At 41.9% G+C, this 23180-nt stretch overlaps 2 protein-coding genes across 3 annotated transcripts in view; one reads left to right on the top strand and one right to left on the bottom strand.

Moving 5' to 3' along the window:
- Nucleotides 1–258: 258 nt before the first annotated feature.
- On the top strand, nucleotides 259–16196 carry LGALS8 (galectin 8). Of its 2 annotated transcripts, XM_075707951.1 has the most exons (10): nucleotides 259–294; nucleotides 2382–2519; nucleotides 6806–6894; nucleotides 8296–8506; nucleotides 9149–9265; nucleotides 10715–10771; nucleotides 10851–10877; nucleotides 12241–12329; nucleotides 14267–14432; nucleotides 14879–16196. In XM_075707951.1, exons 2-10 carry the CDS (start codon nucleotides 2478–2480, stop codon nucleotides 15026–15028), a joined length of 948 nt encoding a protein of 315 aa, XP_075564066.1. In that variant the 5' UTR covers nucleotides 259–294; nucleotides 2382–2477; the 3' UTR covers nucleotides 15029–16196. The 2 variants fall into 2 exon arrangements, with proteins under 2 accessions (XP_075564066.1, XP_075564067.1); XM_075707952.1 differs by lacking the exon at nucleotides 10715–10771.
- A 1049-nt stretch (nucleotides 16197–17245) lies between these two features.
- The window catches only part of HEATR1 (HEAT repeat containing 1), a 39916-nt gene continuing 33981 nt past the window's right edge, over nucleotides 17246–23180 (bottom strand). Inside the window, exons 38-46 of the mRNA XM_075707141.1 lie at nucleotides 22321–22471; nucleotides 21637–21795; nucleotides 20757–20891; nucleotides 20396–20500; nucleotides 20134–20302; nucleotides 19229–19383; nucleotides 18693–18851; nucleotides 17868–17976; nucleotides 17246–17422 (exon numbers count right to left, since the gene is read on the bottom strand). Coding sequence (XP_075563256.1) covers nucleotides 17334–17422; nucleotides 17868–17976; nucleotides 18693–18851; nucleotides 19229–19383; nucleotides 20134–20302; nucleotides 20396–20500; nucleotides 20757–20891; nucleotides 21637–21795; nucleotides 22321–22471 — 1231 coding nt within the window. The 3' untranslated portion in view covers nucleotides 17246–17333. The remainder of the gene's footprint in view (nucleotides 17423–17867; nucleotides 17977–18692; nucleotides 18852–19228; nucleotides 19384–20133; nucleotides 20303–20395; nucleotides 20501–20756; nucleotides 20892–21636; nucleotides 21796–22320; nucleotides 22472–23180) is intronic.

A 23180-nucleotide genomic window follows, 5' to 3' on the forward strand; every position in this document is an offset into this window, starting at 1 on the left:
CCACGCAGCCCTCTTCCCCGGGCCGCGTCAAACGCACCCGCGGTGCAGGCACCCCCCGATCCCCCGGAACGAAGCCGCCTGGCCGCGGCCGGGGCCGCCGAGACACCTCAGGCCCGCACCAGAACCGGGCCTCAGGGAGGCGCGCGGCGCTCGCCGTGCGCGGTGACGTAGGGGGCGGCCGGAAGCCGTTGGGCGGGGCCGGGCGCGGAGCGGGGGCTGCTGGCGGCGGCGGGGAGCGATGGCGGCGCCGGGCGGGCGCAGCCCGCGGGTCTCCGGGCGCTGCTAGGCGCGGAGGTACGTTGCGCAGATAGAGAAGGGGCTGCCCGTTAGGGGGGAACCGGTAAAAGGAGCCGTAACGCCCCCCCCGCCCCGCCTGTGCCTGCCCGCGGGGGAGAGGGCGCAGCTCCGCGGCGGGGCCGAGTCTTCCTCAGGGCGCGTTAGGGCTGCAGTGGCCCAGGTTTCTGGGTGAGACTGGCCCTGTGTCCTCCTCGCGTGCTGTAGCGTTGGGCTTATAGCCTGGTGTTCTGTACTTCGGCTGCTTGGAAAGAGCCAGAAAGTATCTCGCTTATTCTCTTCGCGGAAATCTTGTTTGCCTTGGTGTAAAACCTAGCTTTGATTATAAAGTCTAACCTGAGTTACCCTCATGAAAGGTATTTTCTGCATGTCACAGAGGGGCAGCGTAATAGCTGGTTGTTGGTCTTTCTGTTTTCCTGGTTTTTTAAGTTGAAGACGTTATCAGCTGCTTTGCAGTGTGTGAGATGTCAGGAACGCATACTGTTGTTTTCAGTTCCAAAAGTAGAATCAGAAAACAATCGCTCGCAGTGTTGCAGGCCTAAGATTTGGTGTAACGTGTACTGACAGTGGTTCCTCTGGTAGAAGGTTACAGGAGAACCTTGCAGTTGCATGCCCATCTCCTATTTTGTCAAACGGAGCCTGAATTGCAGCTTTCTCTCATTACTGTGACCTTTTCAATAAAAAACAAATAAACAAAAAATCCCTCAACCCATCAGTTTTCCATAGTGCCACCTGGTCTGCCAAGACTGACAGTCAGTTCTGTTCCAGGATCCTCTTTCAGCAGGATCTAGATTGCTGGTGCACACCCAGGGAAGTCCAGTTAGCAGCTGCTGGACACTGGGTAGTAAGTGTGAGTTTAATTTTTTTGGGTCTGCTATTGGACTTTCCGATGCTAAAGTCAGAATTATTGTTTGCTTTGATATCGATTTCTTCCTTTTTAAAATGAAAATAATGAAATTTGCCTGTCTTTGCACATTCCTGTTGTGAATTGACGGTGGTATCCCATGAGAAGATCAAAGGGGCAAAACAGTTACGCAGCATATGCACCTTATGTTCTCTGAATTGCATTCTAGTGCTGGTCTTAAGTTGGAGAGCTAATACCCTTCTGGCCCAAATCTCCAACAGAATAAGGCAGATGTTGCAATGGGCCACTCTGTTGAATCATTGCAGAAGATTAACCCCAGGGCCCTGTGGAACAGGTCACAGACGTTGGGTTTGTGTTTTGGTGGTGGTTTTTGGTTTTGTTTTTTTTTTTCTTTTTTTTTTCTTTTAATCTTGCTAGCAGTTGGCACGCAGTAATGATGCTAGAACCCTCACCTTTGACTTTTTCCCTGTCTGCCTTTCATCACCACACAGTTTGCGTGCTATCTTAAGTTACTTCTCCAGAATGTGCAAGAAATAGTTACTTAGTTGTTTCAGTTGGGCCCTGAATTTTGTGTAGCTGGATATACTCACAAACTATTGTTTCATTTCTTATTAATGCTGTGCATTTAATGCGAGTGTTCAGGGTTTATATGTGTTGGAGGAAGAAACAAAATACCTTTTGCTTCCCTGCTATGTCTTTGCCTAGTATCTCTTAACTTTATGTAAGATAAAACTGGAAAAAGCAAGCTCAGCCCCTAGGGCTTGTCTGCTTTGGGAAGTCTGGGGATAGCACAGAAGGTGTTAAAGGAAACAGAAATGGCTGTTTGTTTGTCTTTGAAAAATTGCTTTTGTACTGTTTATCTTTTCCCTCTCTGCAGGCAGGGGTCAGCTGCAAATGGAGGGCTATTAGGGCCCAGCTGAGGGGCACTTGAGTTATCAGTGTTCCCCTGTACAAAGATGATTTTTACATGGGATTCTGTCTCAGTATACATAATCTGAGGAAGCTGCTGATGACATTGTGTACCTGTGTGCACTGTCCCTTGTTAGGGTGGCACCTTATTTCTTTAAGCAAGCCTTTAATTTTTGTATTTCAAAACTCCAGGAAATTTATTGGAAAGATGTTTGCATAATTTCTTGTGCTGTTTAAAGTATTACCTGGGATGGTTTCACTTCATATAGTATCACTTTGTTTCTTTCTGATTAAAAGTTTTGTTTCTTCAAAGGGATTCCTCCTTTGGTGCTGCCCGACCAGTCAGTCCTTTAAGTACGCTCCAGCGGTGGTCACGTGGAACTGACGAACTGAAACTGCAGGAGGGAAGATGATGTCCTTGGATGGACCGCAGAATAGAATCAGTAACCCGGTAACTCCCCTGTCATGTCAACAACTTCTCCCTTGGGAAATGGGACTTTGCTATTTTGTGTCAATAGTTGGTACTTTTACTGTTTTGCACAGTGAGGGGTGTTACTGAGAATTCTTTGCATTGCTCAGGTATTTGAGGAGGAACATCACAGGTGACACTAGGAGCTGGTGGTGTTTAGAAATTGTGCTGTAAGCAAATGGACTTCCAAAACGGGAAGTTTGTTCTGTCGGCCATGGAGGGTAATCCTTTTTCATACAGAGCTTATTGAATGTCTGGCATTTTTGCAGAATGTGCTGGATCAAAGGTGAAAATATGATAAGCAGTGTTTTCACTCCTAATTTTCTGTAAACACGGGTGGTGCCTGGCAGCACTTGTGAAATGTTTTTTTTTGTGGTGCTTGTAACTTCTGAACAATTAAACTTGGAATCTTTTTTGATAGTTCATATCTTAACCTTACAATAAGTCCTGCTTTGTAAGGAAGACTTGGGATAACACGTTTCAGCCATTGCAGAGAGTGGATTTGACACAATGTTGTTAGACTAGCTTAGAGTCTTGAGACTTTCTCTGAAAAGCTCTGGTATTCTCATGATCTGGGACAGCAGCCTGACAATGCCATGTGGCTGAAGGGGTGGGCTGGAGCTGTGCTTTTCATTGTTATCTTTAAAAAGGTAGTTCCTTTGAGCCTGCAGGAAGTAGTATTTTTAACATTCTCTTCAAAAATATTAAAAGCCTGTAGAGTATCTATGTGGAGTGTACAGTAGTGCAGATCTGCACAGGACTTCCTTATCTACTGCAGCTTTGCACTGATACACACCTGTGCCCTCAGTAAATCTGATTGTTCAATCCCACTGTATGTTCACTGCTTGCAAATTGGATAGAGTAAGGGATGACGGGGGGATAGCTTCAACCTTCTTCAAAGAACCCAGCTGGGAAAGGAAGGAAAGCTGTGTGGCAAGTAACTAGAAGGTGGAAGGACTGAACTGCAGAAGGAAAGGGAGGATGAAAGTTGGTAGATGGGGATTTTGGTGGGAGAGGAGTTGTGAAGAGGAGGGTTATGAGGTGTTTAGGACAAATGATCTGCATAAGGTAGAGAGTAAGAGTTCAGCTGAATTGGATGGCTGCAAGGGGACTGATAAGTATGATGGGTGACAAGACCAGGCTGGAGAATATAAAGGGGTAAACTAGGGCTTAGGGGTCAAGAGTCTAAGGTGGGAATAAGAGTGAGTATTTGGGATCGGAATATGGAGGCAGAATTGGGAAAGATTGTGCCGATGATCTCAGGACAGCCTCCAGACAAGGCCAGTGCAATGTGCTCTATCTGACCTTGCTTTGAGCAACGCATTGACACCAGAGGTGTCTTCCAACCTCAGCCCTTTTGTGATTTTGTCACCTGTGTGGTACCACAAGGTGAACTTAGTAGGGATGGAAGAAGACAGGCTATGAAGATTTCACTGTTTCAGTGAATTGTTCCATGAGCAGCAAAACTTGAGCTTTATTACAGGTTTGAGTGAGTCTGAGACTTCTTCACTACTGTACTGTTCTGAATCATCCAGAAAATCCTGCTTTCTTCTTTATGCCCTTTACTCCACCTGTCTGGCAAGAAGTGTTGTCATGCCCCATCTGATGGGGCAGCTGTCTGCTACCCAGCAAACTGGATGAAAGCTGTGTTATCACAGTCCTTTCCTCTGTAAGACCATGATCTATCCTCTTGTTTTATGAAAACTGGCAGATATTAGAAAGAACTTGATCTTCAAGACCTCTCAAACTTGGTTGACATTGACCAATTGGCTTCAGAGGTAGTTTTTTGGAGGTTTGCAAGAGAGCCGGGATGCTGGTAGATCATGTGATGTCACAAGCATTACTCTTAATAAGGAAAAATTAGTAGAAGAACGTCTTGAGGCATGAGGAAATTACAGGCACGTTTTGTGATGACAAAGCCTCATTAAGTCTGTAGTATTTCTCAGGAAATGCTCTGTTATGGCCTTGCAGATTCCGTGTCTGAGCTTCTGAAAAGTTGATGGGCCAACCTTCTTTTCTCTTAAATAAATGCATCCTTTTGAGTGTAAAGAAGTGTTTTTGCTACAGCTTCTCTTCCAGGGGTAAATAACTTTGATCTGCTAGAGTGGTTAAGTCCCAGCATCCCTGGCTTGTGTCTGTATGTTTCTCTGGTTTGTCTTTGGAGGCTGAACCAGTAATTTATTACTCTACTGCATCAACTCAGAGCTCCTACCCCTCAGAAGCAGTGTGTTAAAACTAAAATAATCAAGATATATTTTTTCTTAGTTATAGTTATTGTTCTTATTCTTTGAATAAAAATGAGCCTCTTGTGTACAGCTTGTATATTAAGGAACCAAGCTACTACCTTTGCTACTAGCAAAGGGATTTCAGCCTATTTATTCTTTCACTTTTAATACTTGATTTCACATTTTGGTCCTCCTCTACTGCACCTGCCTAAGCCAATAAAAATACATGAGACTTAAAGCAACTTGACCATTTGTGAGCTTATGCTTGAGAAGCAAGTTCTTTAAGTCTGTTTTCCCTGATGTGGAAGATGACTGCAAATTAGGGTTTCTGTAGCATGTAGGTAGCTGAGAAGGGAAGTGGAGAAAGGGCAGAAATGGTTGTGCATCTACTGGCAGAAATGATCTCTGGATTTAGACAATTTTTGCTGTCATTCCCCCTTCCTCAGAAATTCACAAGGGTAAGTGTCAACAAACACATCCCCTTTTCATATCTTCCTGTTTTGCATGATGATATATATGTATATATATTTAAAAAATCAAAGCTTATCCTGTTATGGGTCAATATTCCATTCAAGAGCAGTATTTCCAGGCTGTTTGGTTTTTGTTGTTAAATTACTGGAACTGTTGTTTGCAGCTGATCTTTCATTTCAAAGATGTCCTAAAATCTTATACACTGTTCCATAGATGAGGGATTTTTTGGGAAAAAGAAAAAAAAACAACAAAACCAGCCTTGGCAGAAATTTTTGTCTGTTAACCAGAGCAAATGCAACATTTGCTACCATTGATTCCTTTTTCAATCTAAAGCACATGTGATGAGATGCAGACTTACAGCTTTGCTTTCAGATCAGTCTCCTGTGAACTTGCAGTTTTCTATTAAGGTGCTCCCCTTCCCTCCCTGAAATTCTGGGTGCACCAGCTGATAGTCAGGCTAGGGCTTCTGTCAGCATGTCTGAGTCTCTGCCAGAGAGCTGTGCTGGGGTGTTTGGGGCTTTTATTTTAACTGACATGTCCTCTCATATGGCTTAACAACTCCTACCATGTTGCCATTTCAGTTTAGCATAATGTGGATGTGTTACCTTCTCCAGCAATTGATGCAGAAGGAAAAATAGGCAGGCTTTGAGCCAGACTGCATACCATAGATACCATAAAGACCAAGACCCCTGAACAGGGCTGTTTCAGTGCACCTTGCAGTTCTTAGCTCATTAGGATCATAGAATCATAGAATCGTTTAGGTTGGAGAAGACCTTTAAGATCATCCAGTCCACCCATTAACCTAACATTACCAAGTCCACCACTAAACCAATTAAGGGTAGAGTAGCAACCCCACGCCTCCTGGCTTGGTGGCTGGATCATTTATGATGCAAGTAAAAACTAGGAATCATTAAGATTGGAAAGGACCTCTAAGATCATCAGTCCAACCATCAACCCAACACCACCATGCCCACTAAACCATGTCACAAAGTGCCATGTCTACCCTTTTTTTGAGGTATTTTGAGGATGAGGCATTTTGTTGTGTTTGTTGTGCAGTTTTTACTAAGACGACACTTTGTGACATAGTCTCTTCTTTTCCCATCATTGTTTTCCAAAATGGAGTGAGAACCAGCAAAAAGGCAGCTGCTGTAGTCTGGGGTCAGAAGGGTTGTGGAAAGTGCCTGCTGCTACCAGCAAGGGGCTGATAATAATCAGCCCTTGGCAATGACCTAATTTGAAGTTAATCCTCTTTATTAAAAGTGAGGGAATAAAATATTACCACTCTTCACTTGAGACCTAGGAATGGAGGCTGGAAATTTTAGTTTTATCTGTGAAGCTTGGTTTTCATAGGTGAAAATCTGCTGGGTTTTTTCCTTCCTGTTGTGGTGGGTATTTAGTGCTCTGCTACTGTTTCTTTTAAATGAAATGCTAGTTGTGTTTCTTTTAATGTGCTAGAGCACCACATAATTAAGTGTTAGAATATTATTTTTAAATATGTTGTGGGGTTTTTTGCCTCCATCACAAAATGTTATTTGAATCTTTTTTTCCTCTTTTTTTTTTTTCTTCTTCTAGATCATTCCATATGTTGGGACAATACTTGGTGGCCTTGTTCCTGGAAAACTGATTGTGATACATGGGACTGTTCCTGATGATGCAGACAGGTAGTGGCTACAGTGTCACTTTTTGCAGTGTCATCATGTGAACAGGGATGTAATGGATAAAAGGTTTCCAGGGGTCCTATTTATGATGGCACAGAAAGGCTTGATCTAAATCCTTGCGACAGCATCAAAATGCAGGCTTAAGTGGTTAATGAAAGCTTTGTGATGCGAAGTGGAGGATGAACTGTTGTTTTGCCTTCTGCTCATCCTCTCTTCTCTCTTTTTGCTTTGCCCGCTTTGGCGATTTTTTTCCCCTGTCATAGCATGTGTCTGCTTGTCTAAAGAGGTTATCTGAGACTACCAAAGTTGATAACTGAATGTGTTGTGTGAAGGAATTAACTTAAACTGGGATAAGGAGGTATGAACTAGTGCGTGTGCCCAGTGTTAAAGGAGCAGCCTCTGCCCCAGCATTCACGCGCCATTCAGGGAGTCACGCACACACCACCTGAGGCTTTAACTCCTAGGACTGGAGTCCCTTCGCAGTGGGCAGCTCCACTGAGCTGACGGGTGCTCCTTTTCGACTCCCCACACGCTCACTCTCTCTCAGGCATGTTCTCTCCCCTCAGGCTCAACCCTAGGTTTCCCCAAAGCAGAATCTTTGACATGATGTACGCCAGACGGATTTATTGAGTGGAACAGTGGTAAATGACAGCTCAAGCTGGGTGCCTCCGGAGAGGGACCCTGAACAAAGAAATCCCTGGGCAATTATACCCTTACAACTTAAGTTCTCCTCCCCTCATGTGATGGTTTGGTCCAATAGCAATATTTGGGTCTGGGGTCTTCTTGTTCTTTATTGGATCCTTTGTCTCCAGGTGAGACATTCCTTCTCTTATCTGAATGGATACAGCTTCTGCTAACAGTTGCGGCTACCTTATCTTTCTGTTTTGCACTGGTTTCAGGGCTTTCTTCCATGTAGCTAGGTAGGAGTGCAGCATACAGTCAGCATATCTAGGTGAAAGCCCACAGTTTGCAGCCCAAGGCTTTAACAGGCCTTGCTACTAACACTTCGTATTAGACTCTGTTTGAGCTAGGTAGTGCCTTCTGCAACACCCAGTATGGGGTTCTGTTCCCTGACTTTGCCCAAGGTTTATTTGGTTATTCCACTGAAGATGATGGGAGGGAAGGTAGGGAACACAGTAAGTGAGGAGCTTACGTGATATGAATGATGACCATTAAATAAATACTTAAATATTTTAATTCATAGCAATAAATCATGGGACAACCTTTCACAAATGTGTAGGAGTTGGGCAAATACACATTTGGGGTTTTTTCCTTACCCAACAACACTTATTGTGTCTGCCTGTTCTGAGGCTTGGCTTCACAGTAAAACACGAGTATATCGAACTTCTAGGTGATTTCTTGACAGACTGACCTGAATATGGTTTGTCTTATTTTTATGATTAGGTTCCAGGTGGATTTACAGTGTGGCAGCAGCATAAAGCCTCGAGCTGATGTGGCGTTTCATTTCAACCCCCGCTTCAAAAGGTCTGGCTGCATTGTTTGCAACACACTGGAGCAGGAAAAATGGGGCTGGGAGGAGATCACTTACAAGATGCCCTTTCAAAAAGGGAAGTCATTTGAGATTGTCATCATGATCTTAAAGGATAAATTTCAGGTGAGTCTGGGTTGATTCTTTATCCGTGTCAGGCCAATAAAAGAGAGGCATTTTGTATTCTTACAGTAAATAGTTGGAAGCCTTGGTTTCTCTGTTACCTAGGTATAGTCTAACTACAGAAAAGTTTAGAAGCTTTTCTTTAAAGAGGTGCTAAGTAAATCAGACCTTTAATTTTGTATTGCTCCCCTCTAAGTTGGATGAGTAGGCGAGTAACTTCCTGCCGTGGCTAATGGCTACTCCACCCTTCTCTTATGTGCAAAGGGCTGACCTTAGGATAAACCTGTTTTGTGACTAGTGTAGAACGGTCTTCTTGGAGGAAACATGTGAGGTGTATTTGTCTTGCTCTGTTAGACTGCAATAGATTCTATCAGATTGGTAATACCACATTGGTAAGTGATCAGGTGATAGAAACAAAAGGTGTGAAATGCAAATTTTAGCATAGGCAAATAAATCTCCCTCATAGGGATGGAAAGAGAGCCTGAATCATGGATAAGCTAAACTTAGTTGCTCTGAAATTTCTAGGACACTACCTGCTTCTGTACCAAACCAGTGTAAAAGAGAGATACATGCGTACAATTTGATACACGGCTGGTGTAATGTATGTTTAATACAATTTTTCTACTTTGTTTCCTGTCTCTTTAGGTGACTGTAAACAAGAAGCACTTGCTGCTCTACAACCACAGAATTAGCCTTGAAAGAATAGATACTCTTGGAATATATGGCAAAGTGCAGATCAAAACTATAGATTTTGTTTCTAATGTAAGTTATATAGGCAGCTGACTTGTTTGATTCCTTTTTTTCTCTCTGGCTAAACTACAGAGTAGGATTTATGGTGAAAAGGAAGTAAAGAAAAGCAGCTACGCAGTCTAACCTCAGTAACAAGATTTTTTTCCCCTGGCATTTCAACATGCGAGTCTCATGTAAGGATCTCTGTCTTCCCATTTTAGTCTTGAGGTTAGGGGCAAAAGGGTGACAGTTTACAGCTTACAAAGTTAACAGGACGGTTGGTATAAGAATTGATTGGATACTGGATCTACGAGTGGATTAGACTTTTCAAATACTGCTGAGCTCCAAAATGAACTCTCAGTATTCAGTGCTTCTAAGTGACAAGTTCAGCCATGGCTGGAACTTGTTGCTTGGCTCCAAATGCCAAGTTCAGCCACAGCTGGAATGGCTGTTTTTCCTGCTAAAGTGACTGAATTGTTGAATGAAGTGGTAAGTAGGAGAATACGTTTATTTCTGGGGGGTGAGAAGAGATGTCCTTTCTCGAAGACTTGGTGCCTCGACTTGCACTTGGACCAAACTGCAGTGAATTTAAAGCAAAGGCAGTGCTGTGCTGACACGTCTGCTAGAGAAAGTAGACCAACAGGGAGGAGCTGAACAACATTTTCCCCCTGTGCAGAAGGAGAGATCCTTCTGCTCTGGAAGGGTGAGACTTTCAGAGCCGAAATGGAAGGTGATAACTTCCAGGGAGATACAGAAGGTGAATACCTTTTCCCTTTCTTCCTGCCACTCTCTAAGGCAGCCTACCTACTCCTGTGTAATATTCTGGGTCTCTTCTGCCCCTTCCTCACTACATTGTGGGCAAAGCTTGGGTCTCTTGCTGCCAAATGTCAGGTCTAACTCAGGTTAGCAGACTAATAACTGTGTTGATAGAAGGTGGAGGTTTGGGCCTGAACAAAATGGGGTTCAAGCTTTAAAGGAACGTCTACTCACTGATGATTAGCAAAGCCAACGTACAGACTTTTATGGGTCCCAGTCTGCCAGGGCTAGGCTGGAACTGTATCTCTGCATGGCCATATTGCTTGTCTGCCTTTCCTGTGGGAAGGGACAGGGATGCAGGGGACAGCTTAGAATCCCAGGGCCCCCTGTGTGGACCTGCCCTGCTGGTATTCCTACCCCAGCGAGGAAAGCTCAGTGGGTACCCTCAGTTGCTAAGGGGTTAACAGTGCTCAGACTGTTAAATAAAGATTCAAACTCTAATGAGGTGGTCTTTAGAAATCTTGATTTGGCTTCAGCACTTGTGATCTTCAGGGCTTTTCCTTGGTTTATAGGGGTTTGGCTGTCTTTTTCTTTACCATAGCCCTAAATTTCCATGTTAGCAGTTCACCCTTCAAAGCAGCACAGATCCTTATACTGTTCTAAACCAATTTTATGTTAACCTTCTATGATGTTAGCAGTGACATCTAAATATCTCTCTTCCTGCAGTCTTTACAAGGCTCTCGGCCATCATCTCTAGGAGTAACAAAGATAAACACAGAAAATGTATGTATGTTTGTAAGAGGTTGAATGAATGTCCCTGCTGTCTGATAAGCTAGTTAATGTTGTTTGTTTTCTCTTGTAGGGGGAAATGCCAGATGGTTCACAATTTGTAAGTGTCTTGTGTAGACTTGTGGCAAATGTGAAGAGTAAAAAAAATTGAAATAAAACCATCTTGGTTATTCGTGGAAAAACATGCACAGAACAAGGGAATCAAGAATCTACTGGGAGATGATCATCAGTGAGGTTTTGTAGAGAGTAATCCTCTTTGCTGCTGCTAGTGAAAGTGAGGCTATTTGTTAAATCATTTAGAAAACCCAAAAGATAAACACAGCATCCACAGCCATAAACAGAGAAATAAAAAGTGAGGTACCTGAAATTTTAAAGGACCGAATCACCATTCGAATAAGCATACTTAGTTTTCTCTGCCTTAGGGAATACCTGCCAAACAAAAGTATTTTGCAGTCATGTTACGTCAAATGGCCTTATGTTAATGTGTGTATCTCGGAACCTGTCTGGCTACATCTTCCTCTTGCTGACAGATCCATGCTTACCCTGTATACACTTCAGGTGGCTGGATGCAAGCATCGCACCTTAGGGTTGAAACTTGCACCCAGCTAGCATGGACCATAGACAGAGTGAGTGCTCGTCTTTTTGCAAAAAGCTGTACAGGTGAACAGTATCCAGACTGGAGTAAGGACCACATTCAAACTGAAAAGGGGTTGGAAGCCAGGAATATGTACAAATAGAATTTGTGGAGAAGGTGAAGTTGCAGAGAGTGCCATGATTTTAGTTGCCTTGTCACTTGACAGTCTGCTTTCTTCAGTCTTCTTTTCAAAACCAAATAACGTGCAATATTGTCACTTGCAAGTGGTGGACTTCAACAAAAAAATAAAGTAATTCTGCATTCACTCCTTTTCCCTGATCAAAATAACTTCTAACACAATGGAAAAAAAAAAGGCAAGTTAAAATACTTGCACTATCTATCATCATGAACTGGTGCCAGGAGGACAGAATACTCGGTGACCCTGCTTCTAGTACTTAATATAACTGTGGGACTACACACCTAGCATGTGTCTTATTCTTAAAGCATAACTGAAGCTTTCAGAGAGGAGAGGTTGGGATGTCTGTATCTGAATAATTATTTGATACAAATTTAAATCAGTGCAGGGAGTTTTGTGCTTGCTTCCCCCCCTGCCCCCCCCATCTTTCCACCATTAGTGGTGGCAGAAGTAGTTGTAAATGTTTATTTTGAACCAAGGGTGGTAAAGAAATCCAACACATTGATATGTTTATCTCAGTGTCACTTTTCCACTATAGTATTAGTATCCCAGAACATGTTGGTAGGAATAACTTTAGCTATAAGTGCAGATTTGCAATTGTAGGCCAATTTTTTTCCTGCCATAGTAAAGCTCAGCTTGTGTATTGAAAAAACTAAGTCACTGTCAAAATTTTTACTGGTGGTGTACTTCCAGGGAGTTCCTTACGTTGGGAAACTTGATACCGCACTTCGTCCAGGATGCACAGTTGCCATTAGAGGAGAAGTGAATAAAAACCCAAAGAGGTGAGTGTTACTGAATTTTTCTGCTATTTAACTCAGCTACTCTTGAGAACGAGTAGGCTTTTCCATAGCCTCAGTATATCCTTACTCATTTGCAACTTTGCGCCTGGAATCATCTGAAACTACAGTGCTGTTTTCTCAGGAACCTGCAGGATACCGCTTTAGAGAGGACCTAAAAGAGCAGCTCCGTTGTGAAAAGTGAACGTAAAACAAGAGCGTCTTACCGACTAAATCTGCATCAGTTGCAAGATTTTGTGTCTGTTCAGGGTTTCCATTGTGCAAGGCATGTGAGCACACATTGTACAAAGACAGCTTTTATTCTAAAGAGATCCAAGGGTAAGGGAACTGGCAGAAGTAGGTGGAAAATGAGTGAGTTAGATGACTTGCTGGTGTGCTCAAATGTTGCATGTTACAACGTTTGTCTGAATACTTCTCGGACAGCCTCCTCGGGGACTGTATAAGCATGGTGTCTAACTGACAACAACTGAGTGATGAAAGCTGGTAAGGGAGTATGAGCTATAATTTTGATGATAGCAAATTAGGAACAATGTGTTGCAAAGAAGTTATTTTCCCAACATGATTTAAAGGAGGGGGGGGGGAAGGGGGAGCGCCAGCGGTCAAAATGGAGCAGAGGAAATGTCTGTGCTTCAGCATGCCCTTTGCTTGAAGGGTGGTTTTGGCTCTGCAGAAGCATGCCTAAAAATGAAGCAATTATTGCAAATGATGAGAAGCAGGCTTTTTATACTGTGTGTACTGCTTCCTCAGAGCACCTATCTTCCTTGCAGCTGAACAGCACTCAGTTCATATTAATACTGGAATCCAAGGTCTAGAAATCTCATCAACAAAGTTTGAATGGACTTTAAGTTGGACAGGATAATTAATACTTAGACAGTAGCATTTGTTTTCCTGCTTTTGGCTTGAAAAGCTTATTAGCACATTTCAAGTGCTGAATGTACTGCTTGTAAATGTGAAGAGGCTTTTGGGTGTTTAAAGTTAAAGCATTGCAGGTTGTCTGCTCTTTGTGTTTGTCCTTTTGAACGTATATTTTTTTAAAGAGATTGTGAGTTGTTTAATGTCTTTCACTCAGCTCATACAGTTGTAGATGTTCCTTTTTCTCAGTGAAAAAAGAGGACTTCACAGCTTGGAAGTGTGGCTGTTGCTGTATTTCGTATCTGGACTAAGCAATTCTAGGCTTCTCAAAGGGAAATAACCTGACAGCTGGAGCTAATTTGTCAGGGAGGAATATTTCTTCTTCTTCAAATGCAGTGAGGTCTTTGCCACAGGTTGAAGCATTCATTTAAATTTGAATGACTCTTCCCTCTGATCAACTCTTCTCCAGAGCTCCCCTTTAGGAACCCTGTGTTGTGCTCATGTTGTGAGATTGCAGAGTATTCATTTGGCCTGGGCAGAGCTATGCTGCCTACAGAGTAACACTTTGTATGCATGGTGTCCCACCAATCTTAAATGTACGGAGAGAATCCTCAAAATTTCCTTGGAGTCTAACCAGTTTGTTGGCAGAAAGAATACAATGTCTTTAGGTAAAACAAAGCCTCCCACTCTCCACTGCCCGAGTTAAGAGAAGGAGATAGTGGAGCAAGTAGCACCATATGTTTCTGTGAGAATGCTGCTTCCTAGTGCTGCTGTAGGGGAGCAGCACTTGGCCCACTTGGCTCAATACCTCCCTGCTGAGACATGAACAGAAAGCCGAGAGTAGTGAAGCAGATCTAGCAGGGTCATGTCCTACAGTTGCTGCCTCCAGCAAAGGTTTCCATGTGAAGGAGACAAATGCATGTTAACTGCCTGCTTGGCTCTTCAGGTGAATCACGGCCCTGGCTCTATAACAGTTATGAGTATTGGCTAAGGGCTTGGTAAACAGCGTGGACTACTGCATCATGTTTATAAACCCTTGGTATAGTAAACTTTTAAAAAATATCTTTCAGCTTTGCAATAAATCTGAAATCAAGTGACTCAAAGGACATTGCGTTACATCTGAATCCCCGAGTGAAAAATCAAGTTTTTGTAAGAAACTCATACCTTCATGACAGCTGGGGAGAAGAGGAAAAGGAAGCGGCCAACTTCCCTTTCAGTGCAGGGATGTACTTTGAGGTAAGATTAACTGAAACATAGCATCAAATTGGTAATTCTGCCAAAAGGATTAGCAGTCGTGCTTAAATGCCATGTCACTAGTACAGATTTCAATAAAACTGCCATTCCTGCATTTCGATGTCTTGAGAATATTTAGGCTTAAATGCAACCATAGGGAGAAGAGATTTGACTTGGTTTTAATGACAGTTTTCTTTTTAAATAGTTGCAAGAATTCAGCCTGTGCTCAGAATGAATTTTGAGTTGGACTCAATGATCTTTATGGGCACCTTCCAACTTGAGTTACTCCGTGAATTTTATTGAAGTTCCAGTTTTTAAAATGCTTCTTTTGTGTTAAACGTTCTTTATAACAGAAGCAGGGCTTGCCCAACTCTAGGCTAGATCATCAGGTTGTTTTTCATGTCTTAACCCCAGCTTAAAACTTAACTGTTTCTCCTCTTGCTTTTCAGATGATCATTTTCTGTGATGCCCACCAGTTCAAAGTTGCTGTTAATGGTGTTCACATTCTGGAGTACAAGCATCGTTTTAAACAACTTGAAAAGATCAACGTAGTGGAAATCACGGGAGATGTTCAGTTGTTAGATGTGAGCAGCTGGTAGTTCTTTTCGATCAGTACTAAAAGAATTAAACGTCTTCTAATGACAATGCCTCCTTGTCAAGTACAAATAGGTGCTGACTCATGCTGAGCCTGCCTTTATCTATCTAGGCTTCTGCATCTGCCTCTCTGAGTTAGGTGAGTACCAGAACTGCTAACTGTGAGATGAAAGCCTCCTCTAGTTTACAGTATCCTGGCAAGCTAAGTAAGTGTTTGCTCAGATAAATCTCCTGTATTACTGAACCTAGCAATATGAAAATGCTGCATCATCCTGTGTCTAACAATTGCACTCGGTATGTTTAAATTAAACTACTACTTGGCACTCCTTGAAAGCATACATTCAGTATCGTGAAGCAGAAATGAGACTGAAATAGGATCTGAAGATACAGTTATCCACTCCAAAAGGGATATTGATAATGCATTTAAAATAGAACTATGTAATATACTCTTCTGCTGCTTAGTTTATTTTAGCAACTATAACCTTTTTACTAAGGCTGGATTAAGCAAGCAGTTGACCCATCAGTTCTAGCAAAAGGCAAGGAGGAATTTGATCTTACTTAGCCTGCTGCAGTAGTAGTACCTTCTCTGACACTCATGGTTGTATCATCTCCTGCTTATAAGTAAGTGGCTTAAATCAAACATACAAGCAGCATTTCTAGCTTTTAGTTTTCCAAAGTGAAACAAATGAAAATTATTTAGCCAGTTCCAATTGTGTGAACTTTTGAAAGCTTGTTTGATCTGAAATGGCTGCTAACTGAGTTGACATTGCTCAGGGACTGAAGTAGATGTTTGTGTTTCTCATTTTTTCAAAAAGTGTGGACCCAAGTACTCCAGGCAGGGTTTCAGCTGAGACTCGGATACTCATCAGTGGAATACAGAATGAATCCTTTTTCAGTCTTGTATTAAAATAGTATCTATCTGAAACAAGCTGTTCCTATTCAATCAGTTTTCCGTACAAATGTCAGTCTTAATTTTTATACTCTTTTTAAAGATAAGTTGCTGCTGGCTGTCAATACATGCCTGAGGGATGTTCCTATTTATCTTAACAGCTGCTAAAAGAGTGAAGCAATTTCAAGAATAAGATGCACCCTAAAAGACTGTTTAAGATAAATTACCAGATTTAATGTATAAAAAGCATAAATAAAAACATTTGTGAACTCTGCTTTTCTCCAAGGTAGCTGAGTAGCTTTGATCCCTTTTTGGTCTGTATTTTGTCTTGTTTGGCTTATTATCTTAGCAGTATCTCCAAGGTGGCACAGTGATCCTGACTGGAGGACCATTTCCACAGAGGAGTTAGCGATCCACAGACCAGTTAACCTGAGTAGGCCTCGGCCTCGCTGGTGTGGCCTTCAGGACAGTGTTGTGCTGTACATGCCCCTTGGCCGCAGGATAAACTTAGCTGGCTGATTGTAACACAGGAGCTAGTAGGCAGCTCCCACGCGGTAATGGCAATTGCACCACTTGTGTGTCCTTGCCTTTATCTCAAGAGTTCAACAGGAGGTTCTCATGTGAACAGCCTTTTTGTTTGACAGCAGACATGATTAATAGTTGTTTTCATTTAAGAAAATCCTGTAAAAGCATGAATGACCATGATGGGGTAACCTTTCCACAGGCAGGATCTAAGATTATCCTCTTTAGAGCCAATGCTAAAAACGGTTGCACTTTAAACCGTACTTTACAGAGTCTGAGTGCCTCTCTTACTAGCAATGTAATGAACCAGCATGAACCTGGTGCACAACAGGTGGTGAGTTTTTTGGTAAATTCATTAGCATAGCAAGCAATTTATTCTTGATCTTCAGGTGAGTAAGAAGCTAATCAGTAGCAGTCTTTAAAGAATAAAAAACAGCTTTAGCTCCTATGTGAATCCTAGTTTTTGTAACTTCCTTTTCAGTATCTTCAGTGGGTTTACTTTTCACTTCCCTAAAAATGACAGAGAAGCAGATTCTCAGGATTGCAGTGCATGGGTCCAGTGAGTACCATGCTTACATTCTAGCATGACAACCCCTCCACAGGGATAGTAACTGCATACCCCAAGCACAGTGGAATCTAGTGAGTCTCACGTGCTGGCACTCTGTTTGTGCCCAGCTATCAGAATTTGATTATATCCTGCTCCAGTTTCCCCACTGTTAACAGCAGTTAAGGAAAAGTCCCCAGACCACCCAGAAATTATAAAGCCAGATTCTTACAATATTTTATTAAAAAGTTAAGATCTTAGCTCTGATAAAAATTAGTATGACAGTTTGCCTGTAACACTTACATGTGTGAATCTAACATAATTCAGACAAAATTTGAAAACAAAGGGGATAAACTTAGAAGTAGCTTTGGAGTGGTTCTCCCAAAATGACTTCCAGTTGTTGAATTGTCTTCTGACACTGCTGTTCAACTTCTTCGCATTCATCTAGAAAAAGAAATAAAGCAGGAATTAAGTAGAATAGTGATTACAAAGCTACCCTAGGAAGGCTTCATCACTTGTCAAGGCTTAGAACTGTCTTCAAACACCAGGTATGAAATAATTATTCAAAAGTATTTTGACACTGACTTGGGACTGACTTAGGCAAATTATATCTGCTGTAACACTGATCTAAAACATGCAGCTGGGGAGCTGTGCACAGGCTATAACACTGAAGAAACTACCGTGATTTAACTGAGCTTTAGGGGTGTGAGGGATATAATCCATTTCAGTTTGCATCCTGCACAGTTTAAGCTACTGTATAGCAATTCATGAGATTTATAGCAATTATTTCAAAGACTCAGACAGGATGATTGCTCTAAGTGGCCCTTATTCTTTTTTGGTCATAGGCCAGTTGTCTGCCTTCACTAATGCCACTTCTTTAGACCATTACCTTCCATGAGCTCAGCTAAGAATGGAATAGATTCTGGTAGCAGGATCAGGTAGTTCTCCTTCAGTTTTTGTGCAACTGCTACCAAAGCAAGCAGAGCAGCAAATCTGACCTAAAACAAAATAATAATCCTTGTGAAGAAAGAAACATTACAGTACAGTTCCCTGTTTTCTCCCCCCGCCCCAACTTCATTCTATGTAAGTCTGTAAACTAGCTTTCCCTACTGAAGAGAACTAGTTTTAAGCTAATTTAAATCTCAACATCTGGGTTAAGACAATGTCAAAGGAAAAACAGGTTGCAAGAAGCAGGTTATGTTGCTGGAAGTTATTTGATATAAAGGTCTTTAACTTCCTGTTACAATGCCATTCTATTCCACTGTATCAGAAGGACTTAGCTCAGTACAATGAAAAGCCAAGTACTCCCCCTGAATACATACAACCTGTCAAACAGGACAGTTGACAAAACTATGTAATAAACAGGTCTGAAGGTTGATAAATAACTGTCTTCCAGTTCCCCCTCTGAAGTGCCCCTTTCTTCACACACAAACAGGTTAGCTCTTACTCCAACAGCTACCAAATCTTTAAAAAACCCAAACCACACAGTATGGAAGACATCCACACGTGGAATATTGACTGCTTACAGTAAGAGCAGAAGGCCGTGTTGTATACATCTCTCTAGAACTTGGGAGTAGCACAGTACAGTATCAGTATTTTAATTCAGGCTAGTATTTTAGCAATGACTTGGCTAATCCACTTCTGGGTTTTGGGGCACTGTTCCCATCTTCTAAGGCAACAAAGAAAACCAGTTCAAATTCTGATAGCTCCCAACCTTAGGAGAGGTGTGCCTCATTTTCAGCAGGATGTGGTAGTTCAGTGGTTTCCAGAGAGAATCATCTGCCATTGCCACTGAAAACTGAGCTATGCAGGGTATCAGGTGTGCTGTCACTCTTTCCTGGAACTTCTCATCTCCTCCAAGCGTATTTTCTAGCTGTGGAAGTAAAAAGCTTGTCAAACAGATCCAGGCTCAGATAAACCCAGCCAAAAGCATTTCTTCTAGCTTTGGCTTTCATGTACTGCAGAGTTACGTCAAAGAGCATCAGTGGGAGTGCACTGGTCTGCAAGAGCTCAACAACATGCATGAACCTTATGGAATGAAGATGTTTAGAAATAGGATAAAAAGATTAGTAATTCAGAGCCTTAGGCAAAGCCTTTAATACTGTCTGTAGCCCAAAGACAATGAATTAATTTGTCCCTTTTTGTTAAGGGAGAGGATTGAGGCCTGATAGTTTAAAAAAAAATCTTTCAGATGGCGGGGGGGCGGGGAAAAAACCCAGCCATGAATTGGGTTTTTGTGTTTGTCAATACCTGGTCGACCAGAGGCGTCATCAAGGTTTCTGCTCTTTCCTTACTCAGGAACTTCTGGGTGTCAAACAGGAAGAGCTTGTGCAGACAGTCAATGGTGAACTGCAACAGTAGACAGCTCTTTTCTGTGCTATTCTCAGAGTCAAAGAAAGCTTCATCTACGTGTCAGTCAAGGAGAAGAAAAAAAAAAAAATCATAAAAAAATGAAAATACAAAACTTCCCCACATGACAGAAACATTGTTAGTTTGTGAATATAGTTAAAGGATGTACTACATAGCAATTATGTATTCATCACTCAACAATGAAGTGGATGCAATATGTTATCTGGCTTTTAGCTAATGCCCTAGGTCTGCCACTGCTGTTCACAGTCAGCTGGAGATAAAAGAGAATAGCCACAGGCTATAGGGAAGAGTGCTTGGCCATATCTGTGGATATTAAGAATTTTTTCAGGTCGCTACAAATGGGATGGGCAGGTAGTTTCCCATACAAAAAAAGTAATACCAATTTTTGCCAAGAAAGCAGAGGAGTCTGAATATACCAGGTAGCATGTAGGAGAGTGAATGAATGAAAAAAAAAAAAAACACCCACAAAAAACCCCAAACAGAAACAAGTCACCCTCTTTCCACACAATTTCATTCTCATGGAACTCACTGGGACTGACACTGAAAATTTTCATCTGGTCTCAACTTTGTACTGGCAGCCCAGAGCCCATGGATGAAAAATGTCCTTTGGTTCCATCAGAATAAGAAAGATGCCTTATTTATGAGAGAAAGAAGAGAGAAATGAGAGGTATGTGCTGTGAAGTAAATCCTGTAAGACTAAACTTTCAGCAGTTATAATTAACCTCTTTCAGTAGTTACGAGTTAGCGTGCCACTGCCTCTCTGTAGTGAGTAACTGAAAACTTACCAGTTTTAGAAATATTGATCTGGTTCAGTGTCTCAGCAAATGGCTTCACTAAATGACCAGCAAACAGGGTGAACAGACCCTTGAGCTTGTCTGCAATGCAATCTGCTATTCGGTGGAATGTCAGCAGTCTGTCTTTTAGGGTAGACTCTGTTTTGGACCAATCAAAGAGCTGAAAGTGAAAGGCAGATTAGCTCTTTCCTGTGTCTGTGCACTGGAAAATACAAATATGCTGATGCAGATTAATTATCTTTAAACTTCCTACCTTGAAGAAGAGGGGTCTGAAAGAAGGCTCAGAAAGTTTCATAACCATACTTAGTAGACAATCAATAATGCAAGCCTCTGTCTTACCAACTTCCTCCAAGTCATCCTAGAAAAATTAGAAAACATAATTCCAAGTTTGAAATGTAAGAATTTGAGCTTTAAAAGCACATTTTAATTTTGTCTGTTTCAGACTAAATGCCTAACCATAACATTTTCTACCCCAAGAACAATTCCACAACAGAATATTTGATACCCAGAATTTCAGAGCACATATGCAATGGGAACTGCTAGTATTTTTTAAAACAAATAGAATTAGCATGTAAAGGTTGAGCTTCCTCTGTTCATCCCCCTAAACAAGTCACCTGGGCATGCTCTGTTCGGAAATCCAGGGCTTTCATGAAAAATGCTGTCAGCTCAGACTGATGGGAGATCAGGTGCTCCTTCTCCATACCAACAATGTGCTCCTTCAAAATGTTCATAAGTGGTCCCAGGCAGTTCTGCCAGAACAAAAGCAAAGCAATGCAAAGACAACTGTGATACTGACAGTAACTGAGAAACACAACAAGGAAATTGAATTTTTGCACTTCACACATTTTCATAAAAATACTGTCAATACAATAAATAAACTTTTTCCTGTACTTTTGGGGGCCTTAAGTTAGCAGGATTCCTGAAAAGAGTGTTGTCTCCCCTCTCCGATCCTGGAGATACCAGTTAAGTCTGAAAGGTTTGCACCTATGAGACGGGAGCAAAGCCTAGATGAAAACTGTGACTCAACTCAAGTTCCTAGCAGATAAATCAAGGCCTTTATGAATGGGATGATCTCTCAAGCATTCATCATCTGACATGCTAAGGACATTAAACTGGTGCATTTCTCCCAGGTCTAACTTTCCTGAATCACCATTGTGGTACAAAAGAAAACAGATATATAAAGACTGTGCTGGGTTTGGCTGGGATGGAATTAGTTTTCTTCATAGTAGCTCATATGGTGCTGTTTTAGATTTGTGACCAAAACAATGCTGGTAACACACCAGGTAGCAATTCTAGCTATTGCTGAGCAGTGCTTGTGCAGTGTTAAGAATTTCTTTATTTCTCACTCTGCTGCCCCAGTGAGTAGGCTGGTGGTGGGCAAGAGGTTGGGAGGTGACACAGCTGGGACAGTTGAACCGAATCTTGCACTGCTTGTTTCTTTTTTTTCCTTTCTTTCTTTTTAATCACAATTCAAGAGAATGAAAAAATCTTTACCTTCCAGCTATTTGTGATTTCACTGTAACACTTTGTAACTGCTGGCAAGAGTATTCGGGGAGCAAGCCTTGTAGCTAGGATAGTTTTCAATGATGCTATGCGTAAGCTTATCTGGGAAGAAGGACCAAACTCCACCGCAATCTTTTCCAAGCGGACAACCTATGAGGAAATCCAACAAAAGTTAGGCATACTTAAAAGAACTCAGGAACTTGTTTTACACTAGTTGTCTGTTCCAAGTGTCAGATGGGAATTTTGCTGTTTGCGCCACTTGGAGCACCTTACATTAGGATGTCTGCAAACAGAGCTTCGCTGTCTTCAGAAAACAAACACTGAAAAAATGCGCATGTGAGCGGCAGGGGGTCAGAATTACCCTACTACAGCTGTTAGATACAAACATTTGATGACATCATGGATATTACAGAATGATCCTTTAGGATTCATCTCCCTTTCCAAAGAGGCAAACTACAACCTACCGGAGGGAGGAGCGGGAGACACACTTTTATTCTGTTCCTTAGTTATCTGCATACGAAGGCAAGTAGAAGAGTAATACGTTATAACCTTCCACATAGTTGGCATGCACTCCTACTTCAGTTTCAGAGAGAAAAAAGTAATCTCTCTAGCTTCTTCTAGGAACTGGGCAGATCCTGTCCCCCTTTAGAAATCTGCAGGAGTGAGACAGCTCACCTGCAGCAAGCAATCCAAAAGATAAGGACTGAGGAAGTGTGGTAATGTTTCTGCGACCTTCAGCAGAGCAGTGACGGCACTCAGTAAGTATATCTCATTGGAGACCAGCTCCTTCTTGTTTTTTAAAGTCTTCAACAGTGCTGGCATCAGCCTGTGAATAACCAAGCATAAATACAGAAAGGTGAAACCACTGACAGTTTGGAGGCACATTTCCAATCACATAAGTCCATCTGGTAAGCCTGCAAGGGACAATTTTCACATGAATTTTTACATGCGTATTTGAGAAAACTCAGTATTCTGGGCTCTTCTGCTGTATTAAATTTTTTGAAGCTAATAAAGGATATTAGGTTTAGAATCACAGAATCATAGAATGGTTTGGGTCAGAAGAGATCTTTAAAGATCATCTAGTTCAACCCTCCCTGCCACAGGCAGGGACATCTTTCACTAGGTCAGGTTGCTCAAAGCCCCGCCTGTAGTTTAAAGATTTTAAGGACAATAAGAAACTTATATTTGTAATGAGATAAAACAGCCTTAAAAGCAACAAGTTAGATGCTTGAATTCTTCTTGAATATGGAGAATACAATAATGTAACATGCAGGGTTTCCAACTGTACTGGGCCTCATGTTTTTAAATGCAATCTGTTTTACAGTAAAAACACAGAATATGGTCTGACTTTTCTAAAGCCATAAAGACTGCCTCTCCATAAGAAACTCTACTGATTATAAAACTTCACAATTTCACCACTAGGTTCTTAGTTCTACAACCAGGAAGCACCTTCAAGCACTACAAATGCCTTTATTCTTATCTACACAAAACACACACGTGAGCAGACTGCCACTTGGCCTTCACCAGCATTCCTT

This window comes from Pelecanus crispus, chromosome 3, assembly GCF_030463565.1.
Source record: "Pelecanus crispus isolate bPelCri1 chromosome 3, bPelCri1.pri, whole genome shotgun sequence".
NCBI lineage: Eukaryota > Metazoa > Chordata > Aves > Pelecaniformes > Pelecanidae > Pelecanus > Pelecanus crispus.